This window comes from Trachypithecus francoisi, unplaced genomic scaffold (assembly GCF_009764315.1).
Source record: "Trachypithecus francoisi isolate TF-2019V2 unplaced genomic scaffold, Tfra_2.0 Lachesis_group20, whole genome shotgun sequence".
NCBI classification, from domain to species: domain Eukaryota; kingdom Metazoa; phylum Chordata; class Mammalia; order Primates; family Cercopithecidae; genus Trachypithecus; species Trachypithecus francoisi.
The window spans coordinates 72082850-72107235 of NW_022681466.1; the positions used below are offsets into that span (position 1 = coordinate 72082850).

The 24386-nt window shown below is 56.4% G+C and overlaps 1 protein-coding gene across 1 annotated transcript in view; it reads left to right on the forward strand.

Annotated features, from left to right (window-relative positions):
• The first annotated feature begins 7836 nt into the window (after positions 1-7836).
• DOC2B (double C2 domain beta) overlaps positions 7837-24386 on the forward strand; it is a 37738-nt gene continuing 21188 nt past the window's right edge. The window contains 4 exon segments of the mRNA XM_033185240.1: positions 7837-8348; positions 8351-8362; positions 18010-18089; positions 23381-23455. Of these exon segments, the coding sequence (XP_033041131.1) occupies positions 7991-8348; positions 8351-8362; positions 18010-18089; positions 23381-23455 (525 nt within the window). The 5' untranslated portion in view covers positions 7837-7990.

A 24386-nucleotide genomic window follows, 5' to 3' on the forward strand; every position in this document is an offset into this window, starting at 1 on the left:
TTGTAGAGACACAGTCTCACCATCTTTCTCAGGCTGGTCACAAACTCCTGGGGCTCAAGTGATCTTGCCTTGGCATCCCTAAGTGCTGGGATTATAGGTGTGACCCACTGTGCCAGGCCACTTCAACCTTTTTTTTTGAGATGCGGTCTCGCTCCTGTCGCCCAGGCTGGAGTGCGGTGGCATGATCTTGGCTCACTGCAACCTCCACCTCCCAGGTTCAAGCAATTCTCCTGCCTCCGCCTCCTGAGTAGCTGGGATTATAGGCGACCACCACCATGCCCGGCTCATTTTTGTATTTTTAGTAGAGACAGAGTTTCACCATGTTGGTCAGGCTGGTCGTAAACTCCTGACCTCAGGTGATCTGCCCACCTCGGCCTCCCGAAGTGCTGGGATTACAGGGGTGAGCCACCGTGCCCAGCCCATTTCAACAACTTTTAAGCATCCAGTTGAGCGGCATTAAGTACAATCACAATGTTGCACAACCATCACCACTATCCATTTCAGAACTCTCTCATCATCTCAAAAAGAAACTCTGCATCAATCAACTAAAAACCCCCTATTCTCCACTCCAAAACCTCTGGTAACCTCTGTTCTACTTTCTGTCTCTATGAATTTGCCTATTCTAGGGCTAATTTTTTCCAACGGGCTAATACACATACATGGTAAGAATTCACAGAGCAGAAAAGTTTCCCTGTCCCCTAGTTCTCTTCCCGGATGAACTGCTGTTGCCAGTTTCCTGTTCATTCTTTCAGAGATATTCTGTGCACATACAAATATGCATGCGTATACATATCCTTTCATTTGTTTACAAAGTGAATATGCTTTTTATGCCTCTTGCTTTTTTATTTAACAATAAATCTGAGAGATGAAAAGATATTTTGTACATCAGAATATCAATATATCTTCCATATCAGCACTCACATCCTTGTTAATGGTTGTGCCGTATTCTATTGTACAGGTGAGGCATACTGTATGTAGCCAATCCCTTATTGATAGAAGCTCTTCAATTTTTAATTTGTTGCATTTATCTATTGATACCACATGCCCACCCTTAGCAGCAGAAATGAAGTGGCACCTACTTAGCAAGGAGAACTAATTAAACATAAAAAAAAAAAAACTACCAGACTAGCAAAAATTCAAGTCTGGCAATACCAAGTGTTGACAAGGACAGGGAGGAACTGGCACTGTTATAGATGGTTGGTGAGAGTGGCAATTGTTCTAGCCAGTTTGGGGAGAAGCTAGGCGCTCTCTAGTCAAAGCCAAAGGTATGCAGACCTTAGGCCCAGCAAATTTCCTATCCAAGAAACTCTCCCTGGCCAGCTGTGGTGGCTCATGCCTGTAATCACAGCACTTTGGGAGGCTGAGGTGGGAGGATCACTTGAGCTCAGGGGTTTCAGACCAGCCTGGGCAACATGGCAAAACCCTGTCTCTACAAAAATTATGAAAATTAGCCAGATGTGGTGGTGGGTGTGCGCCAGCAGTCCCAGCTGCTTGGGAGGCTGAGGTGGGAGGATCACCTGAGCCCAGGGAGCTTGAGGCTGTGCTGAGCTGAGATGGTACAACTGAACTTCAGCCTGGGCAACAGAGTGAGACCTGGTCTCAAAATAAATCCCATATATGGACCAGGAAACAGGAATAGCCATTGCAGCATGTTGATGATAGCCATGCATAGGAACCAACCTAAATGTTCAACAATAGGAGAAAAGAGAAATAAATTATGGTGTATTCACATAGTGGAATAGTAGACAGCAATAAAAAAAAACTATAGCTAGATGCATCAACAGGAATAAACTTCACAAACAATAATAAGTCAAAAATGAGTTTAATAAGGTTACATGCAGTATGATGCCATTTTTACAAACTTTTAAAGCATGCAAAACAATACCATATATTGTTTATAGGTACACACATTTGTAGTAAATGTAAAACTAAGTTCATGTAAGCCTGGGCAACATAGCAAGACCCATCTCTAAAAAAACAAAACATAAAAAAATTAGCTGGACATGGTGGTGCAGGTCTGTGGTTCTGGCCACTCAGGAGGCCGAGGTGGGAGGATCACTGGAGCCCAGGAGTTCAAGACTGCAGTGAGCCATGATCACTCCACTGCACTCCAGCCTGGGTGACAGAGCAAGGTCCAGTCTCTCAAAAAAAAAAAAGTGGGCGAGGCACGGTGGTTCACGCCTGTAATCCCAGCACTTTGGGAGGCTGAGGTGAGCAGATCACCTAAGGTCAGGAATTTAAGACCAGCCTGGCCAACATGGTGAAACCCCATCTCTACTAAAAATACAAAAACTATGCCCACCAAACATGGTGGCAGTCACCTGTAGTCCCAGCTACTCAGGAGGCTGAGAATTGCTTGAACCTGGGAGGCGGAGGTTGCAGTGAGCCGAGATCATGTCATAAACAAACAAACAAACAAACAGTGGAACACATTAGCATTGGAAGCTACCACTTGCATTGTTAATACCTTTGAATTGCATCCTCAATTCAAAGCTATTGGAGGGAACGTCTGTGGCTGTTGTTCCTGGGTTTCCACCAGCCCTGGGCTGGTTAGAGTTTCTACCCATTCTAGTTCATGTATAACGCTGAGATGTTCACCCCAGTCATGAAGATGGCTCCAACAAAGACCCTGGGCTCTAGTGGTCCCCAGCCTGTGGGAGGGAAGCTCGTCTGTGCTGTCACATAAGCCTCAGGCTCTGCCCCTCTTTCTCGCAGAGGTCATTTCTACAGCTTCCCCAGAGGATTCAGCATTATCCCTCTGTGACATCTAATCTCCTGCCTTAGGCAGCCTGATCCTGGGCTAAGTCTCTCCTGGCCGGGGAGCCTCTCACCCGGCCTCTTTCAAATCCCACAGCGCAGACCTTGGCAGTGTGGAGGGAGAGAGCCTGGTTCTTCCACCCAGCCCTGGGCAGCCTTCTGGTGTCCCAGGATAGAAAAAAGACTCGCATTTCTTGCACCATTGACCCCATCACCGTGGCACCAGAGCATCTGACATCTGCAAAACATCATTAGGTAGGTGTTAACTTTTCCCCATTGGCAGGCCTGGTGCTTGTAAATGTACTGTGACGAGTGTAATGTGTTTATGAGAATGTGCATAATAAATTATCAGAAATAGGCTGCATTTTTAATATCGTTTAATATATCCAGTTGGCCTCTCAGCAGCCACAAGCTATATTGCAAATGCTGAACTGACTTGCTGGCGTCAGCGCTCCACCATGCTCTCCATGCCGAGGCCATAGTGTATGCCAAGAAGGAGGCAGGAGACCCCCCATAGTGGTGGTTCCTACCTCCCTTCCTGACTTCCCCTCCGTCATCTGGAATCTAAAGAAAAAGGGGCTTCATTTATCCCTGGGCCCCCTACAGAACGCAGCCTGGGGCCTGTTACAGGGTAGGTGCACAATAAATATTTGTGGCTTCATGAATAAATGAATGGACAAGAGACCTTGGAAGGCCCCTCTCCATCCACCAGCAACATTGTTTGGAATTCCTCCATCCAAGCGCCTCTGTTGGGTTAACATTTGCTGTTAATACAAAGAATGTTCTATTAGCACAGCAGGACAAGAGCTCCTCGGGTAATCAGGGAAGGGTGGAAACATGTTAGGCCTGGGTCAGAGAGGGCCCTTCTTCTCCGGGCACATGGACACCAGCCAAGATGCCAACCAAGGAACATCCAGTTAAGTGCTGCACAGAGGGCATTTCCTCAAAAACACACATTACCTACTCTAAAGATCTGTTAGCTGGTCCTTCTCCACCAGGAAACAGGTCAGAATACCCAAACAGGAGGATACCAGACTTCCCCAGTGTGGCTTTGCCAAACCTTTCTGGAAATTCCAACACCTGCCTTGGGTTAAGCACTCACTTCCCCAGCGAAGAATCACTAAATATTGAGAAATATCACTGATGGGCATATGTTACACATGTGAACAGCATAGAGGCAGCCCAGCAGGTTGAAAAGTCACTGTTAAACTATTAGCACCCTCTAACCCAGAAAGTCTCAACCTTCATTGTGCACCAGAATCATCAGGGTACTTAAGATGCATCCTGAGTGTGCACACACATATTCTGAGTCAGTGGGTGTGATGTAGGGGCCTGGAATCTGCATTATTGATAGACATCCTGGGCTGGGCATGGTGACTCATGCTTGTAATCTCAGCATTTTGAGAGACCAGGGTAGGCAAACTGTTTAAAGCCAGGAGTTTGAGACTAGCCTGGGTAACATGGGGAGACCCCGTCTCTACAAAAATTTTAAAAATTAGCTGGGGATAGTGGTGCACGCACGTGGACCCAGATACTTGGGAGGCTGAGTTGGGAAGATCACTTGAGCCTCAGGAGGTCGAGGCTGCAGTGAGCCATGATCTCACCACTGCACTCCAGCCTCAGTAACAAAGTAAATAGACACACTAGTGCTACAGATACCTGGATCATTTTTGAAAGAACCCACTTAATCTCATTTGACAGGAGCCTTTGAGAGGGTCTGTGGGGAGTTAGGAGAAAGCTCAGAAGCTTGTTGGGAAAAGCAGGGGGCAGAGAGGCAAGGGCACGGGGCTCCTTAGGGCTGTGACCAAGGGCAGACTCTATCCACTTAACTTTGCCAGAGGCTGATTCAGCTGCCCAGCCTCCCACCTCAGCACTGGGAATGGAAGGCGACGTGATTGATGGGGCTCTGGACATATCCAACAGCTTAGAGATGCCCACACATGCCACCAGTGCCCAGCCTTGGTAAATGCATCCACTTGTCACCTGGTCCTGGCAGCAGACAGGGAGCAGCCAACCGCATGTCACTGGTAGAGAAATCGAGCCAGGCACTGGGAGTGCAATGACAGTTTGCACCAGGAAGGTTGGCACCAGGGCGATTTGCACCAGGAAGGTTTGCACTGGGACGGTTTGCACCAGGAAGGCAGGAGCAGCAGAATCACAATTCCCTGAGCGCCAGTTGCACACTGGGCACTGTGTACCCATCCTCATCTTTAACTCACACAAGCTTATTCTTATTCTCCCCCATTGCTGATGAGACCCAGGGCCTAAGTTAAACAACCTGCCCAAAGTCTGGCATGCTTAGGAGGAGGCACACCTGACTTTTGACTCTTAAGTCTGCCTACTCCCTGACCTATGCTCTTTCTAGAAAGTAGACACCTGCCCAGATAACACCACTTCTATCCTTTGGGGAGGCCCCACCCCTTTTCAGCTGGGCTCAGAGCTGGGCAGATTCAGACCTAGAGTGGATTTCAACTCTGCCACCTGCCAAAGGCTGGACCCCAACATGCCATGTGTTTCTCCAGTGGGCATCCTGGGGTTCCCTGGCTCCACGCTTAGGAGGCTGGGCCCTCCACCTGACTTCTTCCAAACCCTCCCCAAGAGCCAGCTCCTGCAGAGCCAAGAGCTGTGAGCTGATCCTCCAAAAACCAGACCCACAAGAGAAGAGGCCAGGAGGGAGCAGCCAGCTCTCAGTGAACACAGTCTCAGGGCCTTGATGTTAAAAGGGCAAGTCTCAGGGGTCAGGACATCCAGGTCTCATCCTCATTCTGCCTCTTGCTAGTCACTTGACCTCCCGCAGCCTCAGTCTCCCCAACTGTAAGATGATGACGACACCCTGTAGCTCCTTAGTAAAGGAATGATAAAATGACAGCCCAGCGTCTGTATTTTAATACCTGTGTTATTATATAATCATTTTGTGATGCAGCCACCTCTGGCACAGAAAAAGTCACTCTGTGCCTATTTAAGGATTAATCCCCCTAAGCATTCCTGAAAATGAGAACCCCTCTGTGCCAGGCTGCCCTTCCAGGCTCTTCTGTCCTTCCCTTGGCCTTTGGCTCTTGGAAGGCTGAATATTTCTCCCACCAGGACCTCAGACTATCTTTAGGGAACCCCCAGGCCAGTCATTAGCACTGTAACCCCTGAGGCTCTTGGCCTCCTCCCCTCCTTGTCTTCCTCCTCCTTTTTTCCCCCTCCTTCCCCTCCTCCTCAGTTTGGGCTTCCCATGTCCAAGAAGCCTCAGGATGAGCCTTGGGAACAAGGTTTTACCTGTGTTTCCAACTCTGCTCTGAGCCTCTGAGCTCTGTAGTGGAGGGGACGAAAGGGAGAAGGGAGGGAAAGCAGAAGCATCAAAAAGTCAGGACACTGGGCTCTCATCGCAGCTCTGCCGCCAGCCAGCAGTCACCTGGGCACAGCCTTGCGCCTGAGCGCTAATTTCCTCACCTGTGAAATGGGAACAGCAGGCCCTGCCTACATCCTGGGGTGGTTTAAGGAACCAATGAGATGACAGCTGTGAATGTTCTTGGCACAGTACAACATATGCCATGTGTTTCTCCAGTGTTTTCAAAGGCCGGTAGTGCCCGCCACCACCCAGTTCAGAACTCAATACAAAACATGAATTTCTCATCGCTTCTCACCATGAGTCTTGTCTTTCCAAATGAAGGGAGAAGGGAAAGCCAGCTGAGCCCCTCTTATCTGTCATGTTCCGTGCTGGGTGGGGCTTTGCCACAATGCTGTGCAGTGGGAAATAGCCTCACTTCATAGATGACCAAACTGAGGCTCAAAGAGGTCAAAGAGCCAGAACTGTGCAGCTGGAAGCCATAGAGCAAGGTTCTGCCTCTCTTTACTCTGCTCCCCATCACTCTGCAAGGGTTACAGTGGGGGAACAAGAGTGGCTTGGAGCCCCTTATTCAGACTCAACAAAGGCACCCAGCTAAGAAGCTAAGTGTCTTACATGTCAGTGGAAACCAGAGGGTAAACAGGATTCCATTCATGCCCAGGGCTTTCCCGGAACACACCTGTCCAAGCAGCAGCAGTTCCCAACAGAGCTCTGGTCCTGGAAAGCCAGACAACCAGGGCTGGGCCCACTGGGATTTGTTTAGTGATCTGACCATGTGGGAGGCCTAGAGTAGGAGTGTGGATGGGGGGAGGGTGCCGCCCAGCCTCATTACATCACTCACTTCCCAGACCCTGCCCTCAACCCCTCCTGACCAGGCCCTGGCCTGGTTCTCAGCCACCCTGTCCCAGTAGGTGCTTCAGACCACTCACTGACCAAGTGAGAGACTGACTGGAGGTTACAGAGTGCTGTGTTTATGGGACCTGAGAATATGTGTGCACAGACTGTGCCCGCAGTGTCCTTGCACAGTTGAGCATGTACATGTCCTGCCCGTGTGTAGGCAGCCTGTCCACACATGCCTAGGAGTGTGACTCCGTGTCCTGGTAGATGGGGAAGGAGAGAGGGAGTTGTGCCCAGGGTCCCCTGATTACTTCTGTGGGTGCATGTTTGTGCGTCTTGTTAGGGGTGTTTGGGGTGTGGAAGCCTCTGTGCCCTGGGTGCCCTTGACCTGTGTGTCTGCTCCATGAGGTGTGCGCGCGTGTGCACTGGGGGTGCACTGTGTCACAACACCCTCAACCAGCTCTGTATGTGCGCATGCAGACGTTTGCATGTGTGTCCTACGGTGTGAGCGAGCGGATGCTTCCAGCACGTATCCCTGCACACGCGTGTGTGCACTTGCACACCTGCGTGCGTCCCGAGAGAGCGAGCAGAGCCCAGCGTGGGCTGGCAGGCGCGGGAACGTGTGGGTGCGCGTCCTGCGGGTTCCTGCCCTGCTGGCTCCCCGCTTGTACCGCGGCCGTGCATGAGCGGAAGGCGCCTGGCGGCCCTGCCCGGCCGCGAGTGTGCGCGCGCGGGGTCCCGGGCCGGCGTGCGCGCCGGTGTGAGTGCGAGTGAGTGTGGCGCCGCGCGGCTCCCTCCGCTCCGCGCCGCCCGCGCAGTCCGCACACTCACCCTGCTTGGTTGCTGCCGGGTGACGCGGGCTGGGCCCGCCCCCTGCCTGCCGGCCCCTGGCACTCACTCGAGCCGTCCGCAGCGGAGCGGGCAGCAGCCAAGTCAGGGCCGTCCGGGGGCGCGGCCGGCGATGCCTGCAGCCCCCGCCGCGCCCCGCCGGGCCTGCTGAGCCGCCCCCGGGCCGGGGTCGCTCCGGGCCAGGCCGTGCCCAGGCGGGGCGGCGCTGCCTGTATGACCCCCCGGCGGCGCGGGGAAAAGGCGACCATCTGCATCCAGGAGCATGTGGCCATCGACATGTGCCCCGGCCCCATCCGTCCCATCAAGCAGATCTCCGACTACTTCCCCCGCTTCCCGCGGGGCCTGCCCCCGGACGCCGGGCCCCGCGCCGCTGCGCCCCCGGACGCCTCCGCGCGCCCGGCCGCGGCCGGTGCCGGCCGCCGCAGCCCCTCCGACGGCGCCCGCGAGGACGAGGAGGATGTGGACCAGCTCTTCGGAGCCTACGGCTCCAGCCCGGGCCCCAGCCCGGGTCCCAGCCCCGCGCGGCCGCCCGCCAAGCCGCCAGAGGACGAGCCGGACGCCGACGGCTACGAGAGGACGACTGCAGTAAGTTTCCAACTCGCCGACTTCGCGCCCCCTCCCCTGGCTCGGGCTTGGCGCCCCCAGGCCTCGCGGGTCCCCTCGGCCCGTCCCCCGCGCGTGGTCGCGCTCTCCCTCGGCGCACACCCCCGCCGCGGGGTTGCGGGCCCCTCGCGCGCTCCGTGCACTCTCCGCGCCCTGCCCACCCGCCTCGAGCCCTCCCTGACCCAGACCGGAGAGGAGGGAAGTTTGGGGGCACCCCCTGGGGGTGTCCCATTTCCGGGGCCGGGTTCCCAGGAGCCGGCGCCGCCCCCCCTCCCTGCCAGCCCGCCCTCCCCAAGCTCCGGCGCGGGCGGCTGCTTTTGTTCCCGGGAAGGGCGGAGCTGTGTCCCGGGGAGACACCAGTTGCTGCCGGCCTCGCGCTCGCTCCCCGCTCGCCAGCCGCTCCGGGAGGGCCTCGCGGCCGAGGGTCGGGGTTGGGGCGGGCTGAGGAGGGGTCCGAGGCTGGGAGCGGCCCGGCCTCCCGCGTGGGCCCGGCGGCCCGCAGAGCGCAGCGGCTTTGCTGCGCGGGCAGAGGACCAGGAGGACCGCGGGGCCTCTTGTCCTTTGGGAAAACCTTGGCGGTTCCTCCTCCAGTGTCCATGGACCCCGCCGCGACGCTGGCCAGGGCCACGCACCTGCGCCCACCTGTTACGCCCACTGCCCCCGGGCAGAAAGGGCCTCCCAGCCCGCTTCCCCTCCTCCTGGACTGAGCCCTGAGCCCCGGGGAGTAGGCAAGCACCCGAGTCCCGGGACCGAGGCCCGGCCGGTGGGCGCTCCTGGCGCCCTTTCCCATCCACCGGGCCGGACAGGCTGGGAAACCGAGGCCGGAAGAGGTCGCAGTCCAGTGAGGAACCGGTTTGCGCGGGGTGGGGATGGGATGTGAAAACCCCCTCCTAGCCCAGCTGTGGCTCCCGACTTGCCACTGAGACCTGGAAAACCAGCGTCAAATCCCAGCTCTTCCCCGGTTGTGGCCCGGGCAGGAGTCCTGCTCTAGCTTCTCCAGGGCTGGGACTGCCCCTCCCCTGCACAGCAGGGGTGTCTGCGCCTGGCTTGGGCACTCACCAGGGCCTGTGGGCTGCGGGCCTGGAGCTTCCCAAGCATCAAATGTGCCAGCAGAAGCTGAAGGTAGGGATTACCAGTGCCCCCGGGGCGGAGATCCCCCCATCGCTCCACCTGGGGAGGCCCATCAGCAGTGGCCGGTTAGAGCAGGGCCCCTGTAGGGAAACTGCCTGCCAGGCACTTTCTCGAGGCTTGGACCACGGCCCTCAGGCCAGCGCCTGGCATATGAAGGCCCTGCCCTGGGGTGTGGGGGCTGGGGAGCCGTCTTGTCCCTCCACTTTCCTGCCAGCTTGGGGAAATTGGGTCGGAAGAGATTTTTGCCCTCAGGGCTGTGCCCTAGATCCACCCCCTCCCCTCTGCTCCTGGCACCCTGTGTAAAGCTCACCCTGGGCTTGCTGAGCCTCTGGGCAGGCCCTAAGTGGGACCCAAGTCACTCGTTTGGCTGCCCTGAATCCAAAGCCTCCGCCAGAAGAAGGGATGGGAAACTTGTTCCCATTTCCTTCATCATTGCCACTGCACCAAGGAAGTAAGAGGGGAGGGCAGAGCTTCAGGCCACCCTCCTGGTTCCACAGAGGGCCCTCTGGATAGCGAATGGCCAAGAGACTTTTTTTTTTTTCTGTCTCTGAACCCACAAAGCAAGGAGGGGACCAGGAAGCTTGAAACTCAGGCCAGCCGGCCCCATGTCCAATTCATCAACTCAGCAGCCCTTCATGGAGCATGTCCTGGCAGCAGTGCTGGGTCCCTGGCCTCAGATACATGGCATGCAGGGGCCAGACTCACATGGGGTCAGCAGTGCAGGGCAGAGCTGGATGCAGCTTTGCCAGCTCGAACTGTGGGCTGGCCACACCCGTATTACCAGGACACGCCAAAGAAATGCTGAAAACGTGCTCAGAGGAGCTAAGGAGGACGGTGTGCCACCGAGCCAGGGCCTGCTTGGGCTCCTGTCGCCCCCTTCAAGGGGTACCCCACCCCAGGCTTGGATCCTATGGGAGGCTGAGCAAATATCCTAGGCACAGGAGCCCAGAAATCTTGGCTCTTGTCTGTGGTGGGGGAACAGGTTCTGGGGTGGGACTGCCTTCCACCCAGTACCCCAGGCCGTGCCCCCCTCTGGGCTCTGACAACCAGATCCCTAGAATAAGCCTAAGTGATTCAAGCCAGATGGTTCATTATGGCTTTAGCCAGGGTTATGCTATTTGCTGCCCTAATTATTGGATTATCTCTGTTCTGACAAAAAGAAATGAGGGCGGTTGCTCTGTTGTCCAAGGCAGAGAGTGAAGTGCTGTTTATTTACTCAGCCTTTTCTCCTGGCTCTTTAAAGCCCTTCCTTTATTAAGTCATGTCAAAGCACAAGCACACAACTCACATGGTCCCAGCAGATCTCGCAGAGGGGCGATGACAGGGAGGAAAGGCAGTGAATGTCCTAATGAGCAGGACCTGGTGTCCGCCCTGCCAGTTCTCCTAGGATGGCCTCTGTGGCGTGCTGCCCTCCAGGTGGGCCGTGGGCCCCACACACCACACGCTGCCCCTACCTGAGTGGCCCTCACCTATGGAAGCCCAGTTCATTCTTCAAAGCTGTAATCACTAGAGTGCTGTGGGTTGCAAGTGACAGAAAACCAACTCAGAGTGGCTTAAACAATGAGGACAGCTGAGGTCTTGCCACACCAGGGTGCACCAGTGTGTCAGCCTCAGCACCGTCAGGGGTGATGGTTCTGTCCATCTTTGCATGTGGCTGTGCGCTTTTCCTTGTAGACCAAAAATCAAGGCCCATTGCCTATGCCAAAGGGTGTCTGGGTGAGGAAGGTTCAGGTGCAAACCAAGGTCAGAATGACACTGTCAGTCTCCATCAGCAAAGCAGGACCCTCAAGTCCAAGGTGGCTGCTGCATGCCCAGGCATCACACGTAACAATAAGGTCCTTGATTGGGTAAGGACTGATTCCTTTTCTCATGTCTCAGTTTAGGAGCAAGGAAACCTCTCCCAGAAGTCCCCAGGAGACCTGTCCTTGTGTCTTGTTGGCCAGAATTGCATCCTGTGCCCATGTTAAACCTGCCCTGTGTGGTTCACCCGGGACTGGGTCAGAACTGATGCCCATGCAGGTCTGGAGCGAGGACAAAGTGTTGAGTCCACCGCAAAGGCTCTCCTTGTCAGGGGGCATATTCCAGCCCCCACCGGCTGTGGTGCCCCTTCCTTTGAGCCCAGAACCTCTTTGGCCCCAGTCGTGTTCTACCTGGACCTGTGATGTTTTTAATGCACTCAATGTTACAGCACCGACTATGTGGCAGGCTCTGTGTTATGCACATGTAACATACAAGAATGCTGAGAGGCAGTCTCTGACCTGAGGGTATTCATCAAAACCAAGACAAACAGGTGACCCCGCAGCGAGGGTCAGGGGAAGCAGGAACCCAAATGGGAAGCTCTGGCTTGCAGAGGTCACTCACAGAGAGGGCTCAACTGTAAGACTGGGAGGAGGGAGGAGGCAGGCTGGCAGAGGGAAAAGAGGAAAGGGAGGTGCTCCTGGCAGAGGGACAGCTGTGTACACAGGTCCTGAAATGTCAGAATCTCAGCCCAGTGTAGGCAAAACAATAGAACCAAGTGGCTCGAAGAAGCGGAAGAGACCTGTGAGGAGGCCAAAGTGGTCATATCACAGAAGGTCTTAAAGGCCACACCAAGGAGGTTGAACTAAGTCCAGGAGTTGATGGAGAACCTTCCAACAATTTAAAGCAGATGATGAAGATGTTTATAAAAATCTTAACACTCATCTCTAAGCTCCTGGGAAGCAGGGATGACGGCTCATTTCTCTCTATCCTCCCTGCAGTGCCAGCCTGGCTCAGTGGCTCAGTTTCCCCAACTATAAAATGCTTTCAACGCAAGCTCGATGGTTTTCTATGGTCCTTGCCACAGATTTTTTTTTTTTTTTTTTTAACTATTTGAGAGCCTGATATTTTTCTTCCAAAAAAAAAAAGGAAATCAGGGTAGATTTCCTATTCCCAAAGGTGTCGGGAAAGTCCAGGCACAAACCAAGGTTATGGTGATGCTGTCAGTCTCCATCAGCCAAGCAGGGACGTGTTCGGCCTTAGAGGAGCCAACAGGGGCTTGAGTTTGATTTTCTCTGAATTAGCCCCATTAAAGCTCTATCATTATCGACAAGCGGGTGACAACTCTCAAAGGCCCATTAGTGACCAACCCTCATTATTTTTCGGAAGATGTAAACTTCAGTGAGGTCATGTGATTTGCGCGCTCCAAGGGCAGGGCACTGTGGCGCACAGAGAAGCACCTTCTCCTGCCCTTAGGGCCCTCCTCACTCCCGGCACAAGCCCGCGGCGCTTTTCCAACGCAGAGGGCTCTCCAGGGCGGCGGAGCGGCTGAGCCCTCACCCTCCTTCCCCAAGAGCAACTCTGCTTTTCTCTCTTTTTGTTTCTTAGTTGCATCCTCCTAAGATTTCAGCTAAACAAAGTGGCAGAAAAAACACAACCAAAAAAAACCCAAAAAAAACCTTTTTGGACCAGGGCAGAGTGGCCCGTGCCTGTAATCCCAGCACTTTGGGAGGTGGAGGCGGGAGGATTGCTTGAGCCCAGGAGTTCAAGACTAGCCTGAGCAACATCGTGAGACCCCCCCCCAACACACACACCACTGTCCCCCCTCCCCTCCCCACACACACCACTGTCCCCCTCCCCTCCCCCACACACCACTGTCCCCCCTCCCCTCCCCCCACACCACTGTCCCCCTCCCCTCCCCCCACACACCACTGTCCCCCCCCCACAACACCACTGTCCCCCCTCCCCCCCCACACACCACTGTCCCCCTCCCCTCCCCACACACCACTGTCCCCCTCTCCCCTCCCACACACACCACTGTCCCCCCCTCCCCACACATACCACTGTCCCCCCGCCCCTCCCCACACACCACTGTCCCCCTCCCCTCCCCAAACACCACTGTCCCCCCTCCCCTCCCCCACACACCACTGTCCCCCTCCCCTCCCCACACACCACTGTCCCCCTCCCCTCCCCCCACACACCACTGTCCCCCTCCCCTCCCCCCACACACCACTGTCCCCCCCACCCACCACTGTCCCCCTCCCCTCCCCACACACACCACTGTCCCTCTCCCCTCCCCACACACACCACTGTCCCCCCTCCCCACACATACAACTGTCCCCCCGCCCCTCCCCCACACACCACTGTCCCCCTCCCCTCCCCACACACACCACTGTCCCCCTCTCCCCTCCCCACACACACCACTGTCCCCCCTCCCCTCCCCCACACACCCACTGTCCCCCCCTCCCCCCACACACCACTGTCCCCCCCTCCCCTCCCCCCCACACACACTGTCCCCCCTCCCCTCCCCCCACACACCACTGTCCCCCCCACACACACACTGTCCCCCCTCCCCCCCACACACCACTGTCCCCCTCCCCTCCCACACACACCACTGTCACCCCCCTCCCCACACATACCACTGTCCCCCCCTCCCCTCCCCACACACCACTGTCCCCCCTCCCCTCCCAACACACACCACTGTCCCCCTCCCCTCCCCCACACACCACTGTCCCCCTCCCCCCCCACACACCACTGTCCCCCCTCCCCTCCCCCCCACACACACCACTGTACCCCCTCCCCACACACACACCACTGTCCCCCTCCCCCCCCACACACACACCACTGTCCCCCACACACACAAACCACTGTCCCCCCTCCCCCCCCACACACACACCACTTTCCCCCTCCCCACACACACACCACTGTCCCCCCTCCCCCCACACACACCACTGTCCCCCCGACACACACAAACCACTGTCCCCCCCACCACACACACACCACTGTCCCCCCTCCCATCCCCCACACACCACTGTCCCCCCTCCCCTCCCCCCCACCCACTGTCCCCCCTCCCCTCCCCCCACACACCACTGTCCCCCCTCCCCTCCCCCCCCACACACACCACTGTCCCCCCGACACACACACACCACTGTCCCACCTCCCACACACACACCACTGTCCCCTCCACACACACACCACTGTCCCCCTCCCCTCCCACACACACCACTGTCTCTAATAAATATTTTTAACTAGCTGGGCATGGTGGTGGGCACCTGTAGTCCCAGCTACTTGGGAGGCTGAGGTGAGAGGATTGTTTGAGCCTGGGAGGCTGAACTGTGATTGCGCCGCTGCACTCCAGCCTGGGCAACAGAACAAGATCCTGTCTCAGGAAAAAAACAAAAAAAACAAAAAAACAACAACTTCTTGGGAGCCACTAGGCTTCCAGGGAGAAACTATCAGGATGGAAGTGAAGAGGCCTAGATTCTGTGCCCTGGTCTGCTGGGCCGTGCTGAGCAGCTCACCTGCCCTCTCTGAGCCTCATTTCTCTGAAGGGAAATGAAGTTGGGCCATGTGCTCCCTAAGAGAGCTTCACTAGCCTCTGAAAATTGTGACCGAGCTTCTATTTATAAACTATCATTTCTTACCTTCCAGTGGAGTTCAAAGAAATTCATCAGTGCCTTCCTGGTGACACACTGGGCGTGCTGTTCCTTCCCAGGAGGTGGTGACAGGTGTCAGTTTTCCCCCCGAGCAGATGGAGCAGGTCGCTGCCCTCCTTAGACAGGGGTTTCTATAGAGCCAGTGCAGGGGCTCCTCCCCTCCAGGAGCTGGGTGTCCCGGGGGAGCAGACAGCCACTCCGTCTTCTGGCTGTCCTTCTCCGAGGTTGGGAAACAGGCGGCAATCAGACGGTGCATTTCCACAAGTGAGGGTCACACCAGATCCGAGCTCCTGGGAGCACCTGGAGGGCAGGTGGGCTTGAATGGACCAGCCACGTGTGTCTGCATCTGTTGGTCTCAGAGGTGTGGCCAAGGCATGGTCCCGTTGCTCAGGAGGCTGAATCATTGGGGGAACGCACCCCAGGTAGGCCTGACCTGAACGGCAGATCGATTGACTGTCACGTAAAGCCAACAGCTTTGGAGAATATTGTTACAAAAGCACAGATTGGTGTGTCTTGGGCTGTGGCTGTGTTCATTGCTGCAGGAGCGGTGGGACATACCTACCTTCCAGCAGCCTCACCTGCTTGGTGTGTAGATGGCAGCGAGCATGCCAGCTACAGCTATTGCGGAGGCACACATACCCTTCTCAGGAGAACGTGCCCCAGGCTTCACTCAAGACCTAGTGTTTATTGATTTTTTTGAGACAGGATCTCGCTCTGTCACCCAAGTCGGATGCAGTGGCACAGTCACTCTCGCTGTTGCCTCAACCTCCTGGGCTCCAGGGGTCCTCCCACCTCTGCCTCCTGAGTAGCTGGGACCACAGGCATGCGCCACCATGCCTGGCTATTTTTGTATTTTTTGTAGAGGTGGGTGTTGCCATGTTGGCCAAGCCGGTCTTAAACTCCTGGCCTCAAGTGATCCACCCGCCTCAGCCTCCCAAACTGCTGGGATGACGGGCGTGAGCACCGCGGCAGCCACCAAGATCTGTGGGCTCTTAGTTTGCACATAGTTCTAACAAGTATCATCACCTGGTTTCTTGGGAGAAACAATGACTGAACAGGTGAGAGCTGTTTGTACTACCACAGACAAGTAATCTAATAGAAGTTTCAGGCTGATGTCAAAGAAAGAGGCAGAAAAATAAAACCGAAAAGAGGACCACCCGGGACCCTCTGGTTGCTACATGTCCCCGTTCGCATCTGGACTATGACTGTGACATTCGGAAGAGTAATCGTAGCCATCGCAGTGACTCAGGTTATTCAGAAAAGCTTAAGTGACCATTTGTATGTTCTGTTCCCAAAGGCAGGGAGGGAAATGATCCAGTCGAGGACGGTTTCGTTCCACAATGGGTCTCACAGAAGCCAGTACTGTTAGCTGGAGAACCCACCAGAGGGATCTGCTTCTTCTGTAATGATCTACTGATCCCCTGCTATACCCCAGGCACACTGTGTGCTGTGAGGTGGATACCACTGTTGTCTCCATTTTACAGATGAGTAAACTGAGACATAAAGACGTTAGATAAGCTGGTCACACAGCAGGGAAGTGCGTGCTGGGATTTGAACCCAGGAGACTGATGTCAGAGGGCAGGTCTTGCACCCCACACTGCTGCAAAGACAGAGACATGTGCCTGGTCCATGTTAGAAGGGGGTGATCTGGACAAATGCCACTCCCATCACCAGCTCACAATAAAGGACACTCCACACCAATGGCCTTTCATTAGCCAATTTCCCTGCAGACCCAAGAAACTTTAGTATGCCTGGCTGGGCCCAGCACTCACCCAGAGATCTGCAAATTGGTTCTATAAAGGGCCGGACAGTAAATATTTTCAGCTGTGCAGGCCATATGGTCTGCTTCTGAAGCAGGAAAGCAGCCGCAGACGAGATGTAAATGATGGGCCCAGTCAGGTGTGGCCATAATTGGACCTAGATCCATGTTGGGAGCATAGCTCAGAGCCTGAAGAATACAGTCTTTCAGGTTTGGCCTTCCCTTATCCCAGGATCACACCAGTCGTTAAGCCCGCACCTGCTGGTTGGCCTGTGGTTGGAATCATCACCTCCCCCGGCCGCACTGTACCGTTGGCCAACTCCTACTCATCCCTCATGGCTCAGGTGAAACATCACCTCCTCCAGGAAGCCTTCCCTGATGGTCCCAATTCACATGGGCTCCCCGTGGCTCCTGGCTCACCAGACTCTACTGCGGCAAATTCTTTCCTTTTGTTCCTACCCTTAAGCTGTGCTTTCCTTGGGGTAGGGACTCTGCCTCACAGATGTCCATCCCCTAGAGTCTGGCATATTGTAAACACTTGTGAAATAATGAATGAATGTGACACCAGTTGACCAGCCCTGCAGCCTGGGAGCAGACTCTGGGCTTCTGAGGCCATCTGTGAATGTGCATCTTGCTGTCTGGGGATTGCCCCCAAGCTCTGCCCCCTACCATCACCTGGGCCTTCATGCTGGGAGCCGCTTCTGCATGGAAAGCCATAGCTGCTGTGAGTGATTGCCCCCGGGGACGGAGGCAGCTGCACCCAATTATGGCTGCACCCTCCCCACCGGCCGTAGGGAGTTATCACTGCCATTGAGAGACTTGGGGGCAGCCGTAGGAGGACCCAGCTGACTCCTCACAGCCTGCTCGGGGTCCCCAAGGGGCCCGAGAGGCAGAGGAGCCGCAGTCCTGTGTATTGGCCAGGGCCTGCCTCTCTCCAAGCCTCGTCTCCTCTGCCTTCTCATGTGATCCTTGTGACATCTCTCAGGGGAGGGAAACTGAGGCACGGGGCCCAGACTGGCAGTTGCACCAGTAGGGCAGGAACTCGTTTGACTGGGTGCCCAGCTCAGGCGGGCCGCACACGGGGCCAGATGGGACTGGCGTGACCCACCCGACCTCTCTGGGTCTCAGCCCCTCCTCTGGAAAGTGGGGAGAATATTGTAACTTCCCAGGGTTGGGTGGGACTGGGAGGACGGGTGAGGGGCTGGCATACAGCCGGTGCTCCGTTGGTGGCAGCCACCATGGAACGGTGGCACCTGCCCAGGCCAGGCCCATCTGGCCTCACGGGGACAAGTGAAGTTTCTCCAAGATGTGGCCAGGGTGGGACCTGTGCCCTCCTCTGTCCGCAGCCGCCCTGGGCACGCTGGACTTCAGCCTGCTGTACGACCAGGAGAACAACGCCCTCCACTGCACCATCACCAAGGCCAAGGTAGGCCCCGCCGGCCTGCCCCCAAAGTCCCTGCCCCGGGGTCCGCAAGAGAGGGCCTAGGTCAGGGAGGCCAGACCACACCACCCGCCAGGTTCCTGTCCAGGCTTTTGGATGTCTGAGCTGTGTGGGGTGTGGGCCAGGAAGGAATTCTTGTTTAAACCTTCGTGAAGACCCAACTCCAAGAAACGCCCTGGACAGTCCGGCATTGAGGGGAGCAAAGAAACAACTGAGAATGGGAAGATGGAGGCCTGGACCGAGGCCTCCCGAGCCTGGGGAGGGGTGGCTGAGAGGGACAGAGAGGGACAGGGTGCTGTCTGTCCTGCAGGCCAAGGGAGGGTGGGTTGGGTGCTGGTGCCTCCAGGCCTCCCAGACGCCCGAGGAGTGGGGACGCCACTGTGCACCCTGGAAGCTGAGCCACTGGAGGAGGCTGACACCATTCGAGGCAGGGCGTCCAGGGCCTGAGCCCAGAGGCCCTCCGAGCCTCACTACGTGGGCTGGGGTTGTAGGTGTGTGTGGACCCCTCTGCAGCCTGGCCCGGCCCCTGGTGCTCCCCTCTGGCTCTGCCACTCGAGCCAGCATGTGTCAGTTCCATGTTCTCACCTGTCCTGTTCCCTTGCCACCTCTCCCCATTGCTCCCTGTGGGAGGAAGGTGCCAAAATTGATGTTCTCTCGCAAGGTAAGGGCCTGCGTGGCCAGTGGAGTCTCCCTAGTAGTGCCGTGGAAGGGCCTGAGCCAGCCCAGCTCAGATCCAGCGGCTCCCGCAGACCCCCACCCAGACTCCCAACCTGCAGGCTCCCTGCCCCTCCTCCCAGCCTGGCAGTGAGGGCTGCCCTTGGCGCCGTGCCCACCCAGTAGGACAGGCTACTGCGTGCCACCCCAGGCTGTTCCCCAAGCCCAGCCTCGGCCGCGACACGTAGACTGCCATGGGTAGGTGTGAGTGCCATGCACGCCAGGCCCAGGGCCCTGGTTGGGCACTGAGAGGCCTGCACACTCCATCCCACCCCTGCCCTCCCCTCTAGAACCACCTGTGCTGTGGCTCAGTGCATGCCCAGCCTTGCCTGGCAAGGGCTCCAGCCGCCCCTAGGAGCAGAACTGAGCATTTATCACACCCCAGCTGTGCCAAGGTAGAGACCAAGCTAGACTCTCCCTACTTTCCCTCTGTCCAGCTTTGTAGAGGTGGTCCAGGCCTGGGGACTGGAGAGGTGCTGGCTGCCAGGCCACTCTGGCCAAAGCCCACACCTTCCTCTCTCTCTGCCAGACACCAGGGCCTTTCCTTCCTTGTTCCAGGTGCGTGTGTGTGCAAGTGCGTGTATGTGCAGGTGCGTGTGTGTGCACATACATAGCTCTGTGTGTGTGGGGGTACTGTGTGTGTGCGTGTGTGGGTACTGTGCGTGCACACATGTAAGTGTATGTCCACTTTGGGCTGTATCCCTCAGATATCAGAAGTGGGGATGGGAGGCCCAGTTCCTTCTCTGTGTGAATCCAGTTCTGTGGAGAAGGGGTGGCACAGGCTGGGGAAGAGCTGGGGTTCTGGGCTGGGGTGTGGGGAGGGGCCCAGGGTGGGCGAGCTGAAGTGAGGCTGGCCTCAGGAGGGCCGGGGTGGGGGCTGGATACTCCAGGTGCACCCCTGCTTGTCACCCCTTATCAGGGTCAGTCTCAGTTTGCCCATCTGTAAGGAGGGTTGACTGTCCCTGCACTACACGGCCGTTGTGAGCATTATTGGGTTAACACGCGGCCCCTGGCACTGCCAGTTCTGGGAGACTCTTGTTTTTGTTTTTTATTATTATTGTGGTAAATTACACAGATCTAAATTTCCCAGCTCAACCGTTTTTTTTGACTCCTCCCCTCAGCGCTCAAGCATTTTTAGCATACAGTTCAGTTGTGCTAAGTACCTTCTACCTTCACACTGCTGTGAGGCCCATCTCCAGCGCCCTCTTCAGCTTGCAACACTGAGACTGGACCCACTAAACAACAGCTCCCCCTTCCTCCTCCCCTGGCCCCTGGGGAGGCCGCCATTTGGCTTCCTTCTCTATGGATTTGACTCTTCTAAGGACCTCATATACCTCATATAACTGCAGTCCCCCAACGTCTCTCCTTCTGAGTCTGCCTTTCACTCAGCAGAAAGTCTTTAGGCTTCATCCCTATCACAGTGCGTGTAAAACTTCCTTTTTCAGGCTGAATGATACTTCAGGCTAGGAAGCTCCTCTCCTGAACACCTCGCCAGCAACAGTGTCTGAGAGGCCCAGGGAGGGGCAGGGCTGGGGTTTTGGGGAGAGGCTCTCCTCTCAAAGCCAGACCCCCCGTCTGTTCCTTCAGTGCCAGTACCAGCCAGGGCCTCCCCGGGGCCTCCTTTGCCCATCCCGCCTGTATTAGTCCATTTTCACGCTGCCGATCAAGACACGCCTGAGACTGGGTGATTTATAAAGGAAAGAGGTTTATTGGACTTGCCGTTCCACGTGGCCGGGAAGGCCTCACAATTAAGGCGGAAGGTGAGAGGCACTTTTCACATGTTTGGTGGCAAGAGACAGAATGAGAGCCAAGCAAAACGGGATTCCCCTTATCAGAGCAGATCTCGTGAGACTGATTCGTTCCCACAAGAACAGTGTGGGAGAGGCCTCCCCCTGACCGGTCCCTCCCACCACCTGTGGGAATGATGGGAGTACAACTCAGGATGAGATTTGGGTGGGAACACTGCCAAATCTTATCACCTCCCGTGGGGCCCGCCCCTGAACCGTGGCACCAGTTTCTGTCTTTTTTTTTTTTGAGACGGAGTCTTGCTCTGTCGCCCGGGCTGGAGGGCAGTGGCCGGATCTCAGCTCACTGCAAGCTCCACCTCCCACGTTCACGCCATTCTCCTGCCTCAGCCTCCTGAGTAGTTGGGACTACAGGCGCCCGCCACCACGCCTGGCTAGTTTTTTGTATTTTTTAGTAGAGACGGGGTTTCACCATGTTAGCCAGGATGGTCTCCATCTCCTGACCTCATGATCCACCCGTCTCGGCCTCCCAAAGTGCTGGGATGACAGGTGGGAGCCGCCGCGCCCGGCCTAGTTTCTGTCTCTTGCCAACTCCCAAGCTGGGGAGGGTGTGCCCAATAGCCCCACTAACAGCTCCCTGCCCTGGAAACAGCCTCCTGCCCTTCCCCTTCCATGGACAGAGATCAGGCTCTGTGGGTAGAGGCATGGGTGGAACCTAGGTCAGGGCCAGGGAAGCTGCCTGTTTGGGCACAGAAGCTGGTGGCAGCACAGTGACACGGCCTCAGGAAGTGCCCACTGGTCCTTTTGCTTCTGGCCAAATGTGTCACTGTTCAGGGTGCTCAGGGACCTGCTGGTGGAGGAGTAGAGAGGCAGCAGCAGGGGCCTCGTCACCGTCCAGGGGTCTGAAGGACAGAGCAGGCGTCACGCCTGTCCCAGCATGACAGCGCCCCTTAACCCAGCCTGGCTCCCACGGGTGTCTCCGGGTACAGAGGTGGGACAACCAGAGCCACTGGACAGACATGCCAAAACTTCTGGTGGCCCAGAGATATGCAAGTGAAATGTGTCAAGAAACATGGCCCACATGGAAACATTTTAAGCTACAACAAACAAATGTATAAGAACTGTAAGACTAAGACACAGCTGTCAGCCCCCCCCCCCCCCCCCCGGGTCAGGCTGGGCCACCAGATTCCCAGAACTCTGCACTCCAGGCACGTGGTGGGAAAGGCAAGAGGCCAGGGTGAGGGAGTTGGGTTTGGAAGAGCAGCCATGTCACCGTGGGCACATGTTGGGCCACTGAGCCAGGCCCTGTCCCAGAGGCAGCCCCACAGTGCAGGGCACAGCTCAGATGCACCCACTGGACCTCAGCCACTTCTCCAGCATCTCACAGGGCCTGACATGCAGAGAAGAGAGCAGACGCCTTGCCTGCCAGATCCTGTGTCTACACGGTCTCCCTCCCTCTCACTCCAACCCTAGGAAGGTGGGACTATTAATTATACCCCCGCCTTTTTTTTTTTTTTTTAATTTGAGACAGGGTCTTGCTCTGTCACCCAGGCTGGAGTGCAGTGGTGCCATCATGGTTCACTGCAGCCTCTGCATCCCAGGTTCAAGCGATCCTCCCACCTCAGCTTCTCTAGTTGCTGGAACCACAGGCACTTGCCACCCCACCCAGCTAATTTTTTAGTTTCTTGAAGAGACAGGGTCTTACTGTGTTGCCCAGGCTGGTCTTGAACTCCTGGGCTCAAGCACTGGGATTACAGGCGTGAGTCACCGTGCCCGGCCAACCCCTTTTACAGATGACAAAGCTGAGGCTTAGTAACTCATCCACTTCCCAGCTGGTGAACACAGGAGCTGAGCCTGGAACCCAAGCAGCCAGGCCCCCAAACCTCTGCCCTTTGCCAGTGGCAGGGAAGTAGGTGTTTGGAAGCCCGTGCCGCATCCCCCAGAGCTCCATCAAAGCAAGGTGGGGTGGGCCTGGGAGGGAGCCCCAGCCTCCCCTTGGAGATGGACCTGGTGTGAGTAGCCACGCTGCCTCCCCGACCCTGCTGGGTAGGAGCCTGGCGGTGCACCTGTGAATCCTGTCCTGGGGTTGCTGGCTGCACCTCCCAGATGCCACAGCTGCCTCCCTGCATCCTGAGCACCATCCCAGAAGAAAACAAATGCAGTTTTCGGAGACAGGTGCCTGCTGAGGTCAGCAAAGCCCCCATCTGTCCGTGCTTCTGTGTGCCTCTGGCTGTCATGCGTGGCGAGGTTTTCTGAGAGAACCAGAGTGAGTGAGGGGAGCCATCTTGTGGAGGGACCCTCTGTGGCCAGGCTTGTGTGATCTCTGTGGACTGACTGGGAGTTGTGGCAAATACGGCCGAAAATGGGGCCTAGTCTCGGACCGTGTCCCGGGGTTACGTGGATTTAGGGTCGATGAGGGGTGTGACCACTCAGGAGGCCATGCTTGGAAGATGGGGGAGGGGAGTCAGGACGATGGAAGGACCTGACCAAAGTGCGAGGGGGAGAGGGAGGCTCAGAGGAGGGTGAGCCACCTGGCTTCCAGGATGAGGAGAAGAGAAAAAGTCTGTCCTGACGGAGGCCCCATGACAGCTGCCCTGGGCCAGGATGTTTGGGGGAGGGGAGATTGCACTGGCATTGAGCCATCCTCACTCCTTCTGTCTGGAGGTGTGGGGCCAGGGGCTTCTGTGAAAGGGGCCATAAATGGACCCAGCCAGGAGATCCAGGGGACAAGGGCATCTGCTGGCCCAGGCACCTGCAGGCCCTGGCAGCTCCGTCTCCTTGATTTCCCGTTCACACCCTTTGCTGTTCTCTGCCCAGGACCTGAAGCCCATGGACCACAGTGGGCTGTCAGACTCCTGCGTCAAGCTGCACCTGCTGCCAGGAGCCAGTAAGGTGAGGGGTTTCACCCGGGCCTGCCCACCAGCGACACCCACCCACCACCTCAGGCAGTGCACACTGGTCCTTTTGCTTTGGGGCCTGGACTGGGCTGGGGGCACCCAGGGAGGCCCACCGCCGCCACTCCTCCTCAGAGCCCAAGCAAGCTGGTGGGACCTCAGCCGTTCAGCTGCACACTCAGCCATTCAGTGTTACCTGCCTGCTGATCTGGGAATTCCAGAATTTCCAGGCCAGCATTTTATAAGAAGCATTCTCAGTTGGAGGTTACTATTATGGACCTATCAGAGCATTTAACGTGTTGATGGGCTGTTCTTTGACTCTCCGTAAGGGGGATGAAGTGGGCAGAATCTGCCCAGTATATTTGACCACAGGATCCTCATTCCTATGCCAGATGACCCAAGAGTCCGACCACACATGTGGAAAGGGCACCAGCACAGCAGGTGCATCTAGGAGAGGAGAGAAAGAAATTGCTGTTAAATAAAAGCATCAAGGTGACCTCGAGCCATGAAAAATCAGAACTTCTTAGACTTCCTTCTGTGCATCGTGCACTTCAGTGCTGCTTTATTTTTAATTTCATAGGGCAGAGTCTGAGTTGACTTGGGGGCCTACATGGGTAGGCCTGGGCCCACAGCCATCCAGGAGGCCCACCCCAGAAGGGGCCATTCTCGCTTCCCTCGGGAAGGCAGGGCTGTAGGAGAAACGGCAGTGCCCCACCACCTACTCCTGAGGAAGAAATGGCTCCCCCTCGATGTCCTTATGCTGCAAGTGGAGCTCAGGGATGTGAGAGCCAAGAGCGAGTGTAACCAGAGAAGTGTGCCCAACGTGGGGGCTCAGTGACCCCTAACTCGTGGGACTGGAGCCGGCAGTGCCTGTTGTAGGAAGTCCCCAGGATTTTCCCCAGTGTTTTATAAAGAGCAGTCTCCTTACA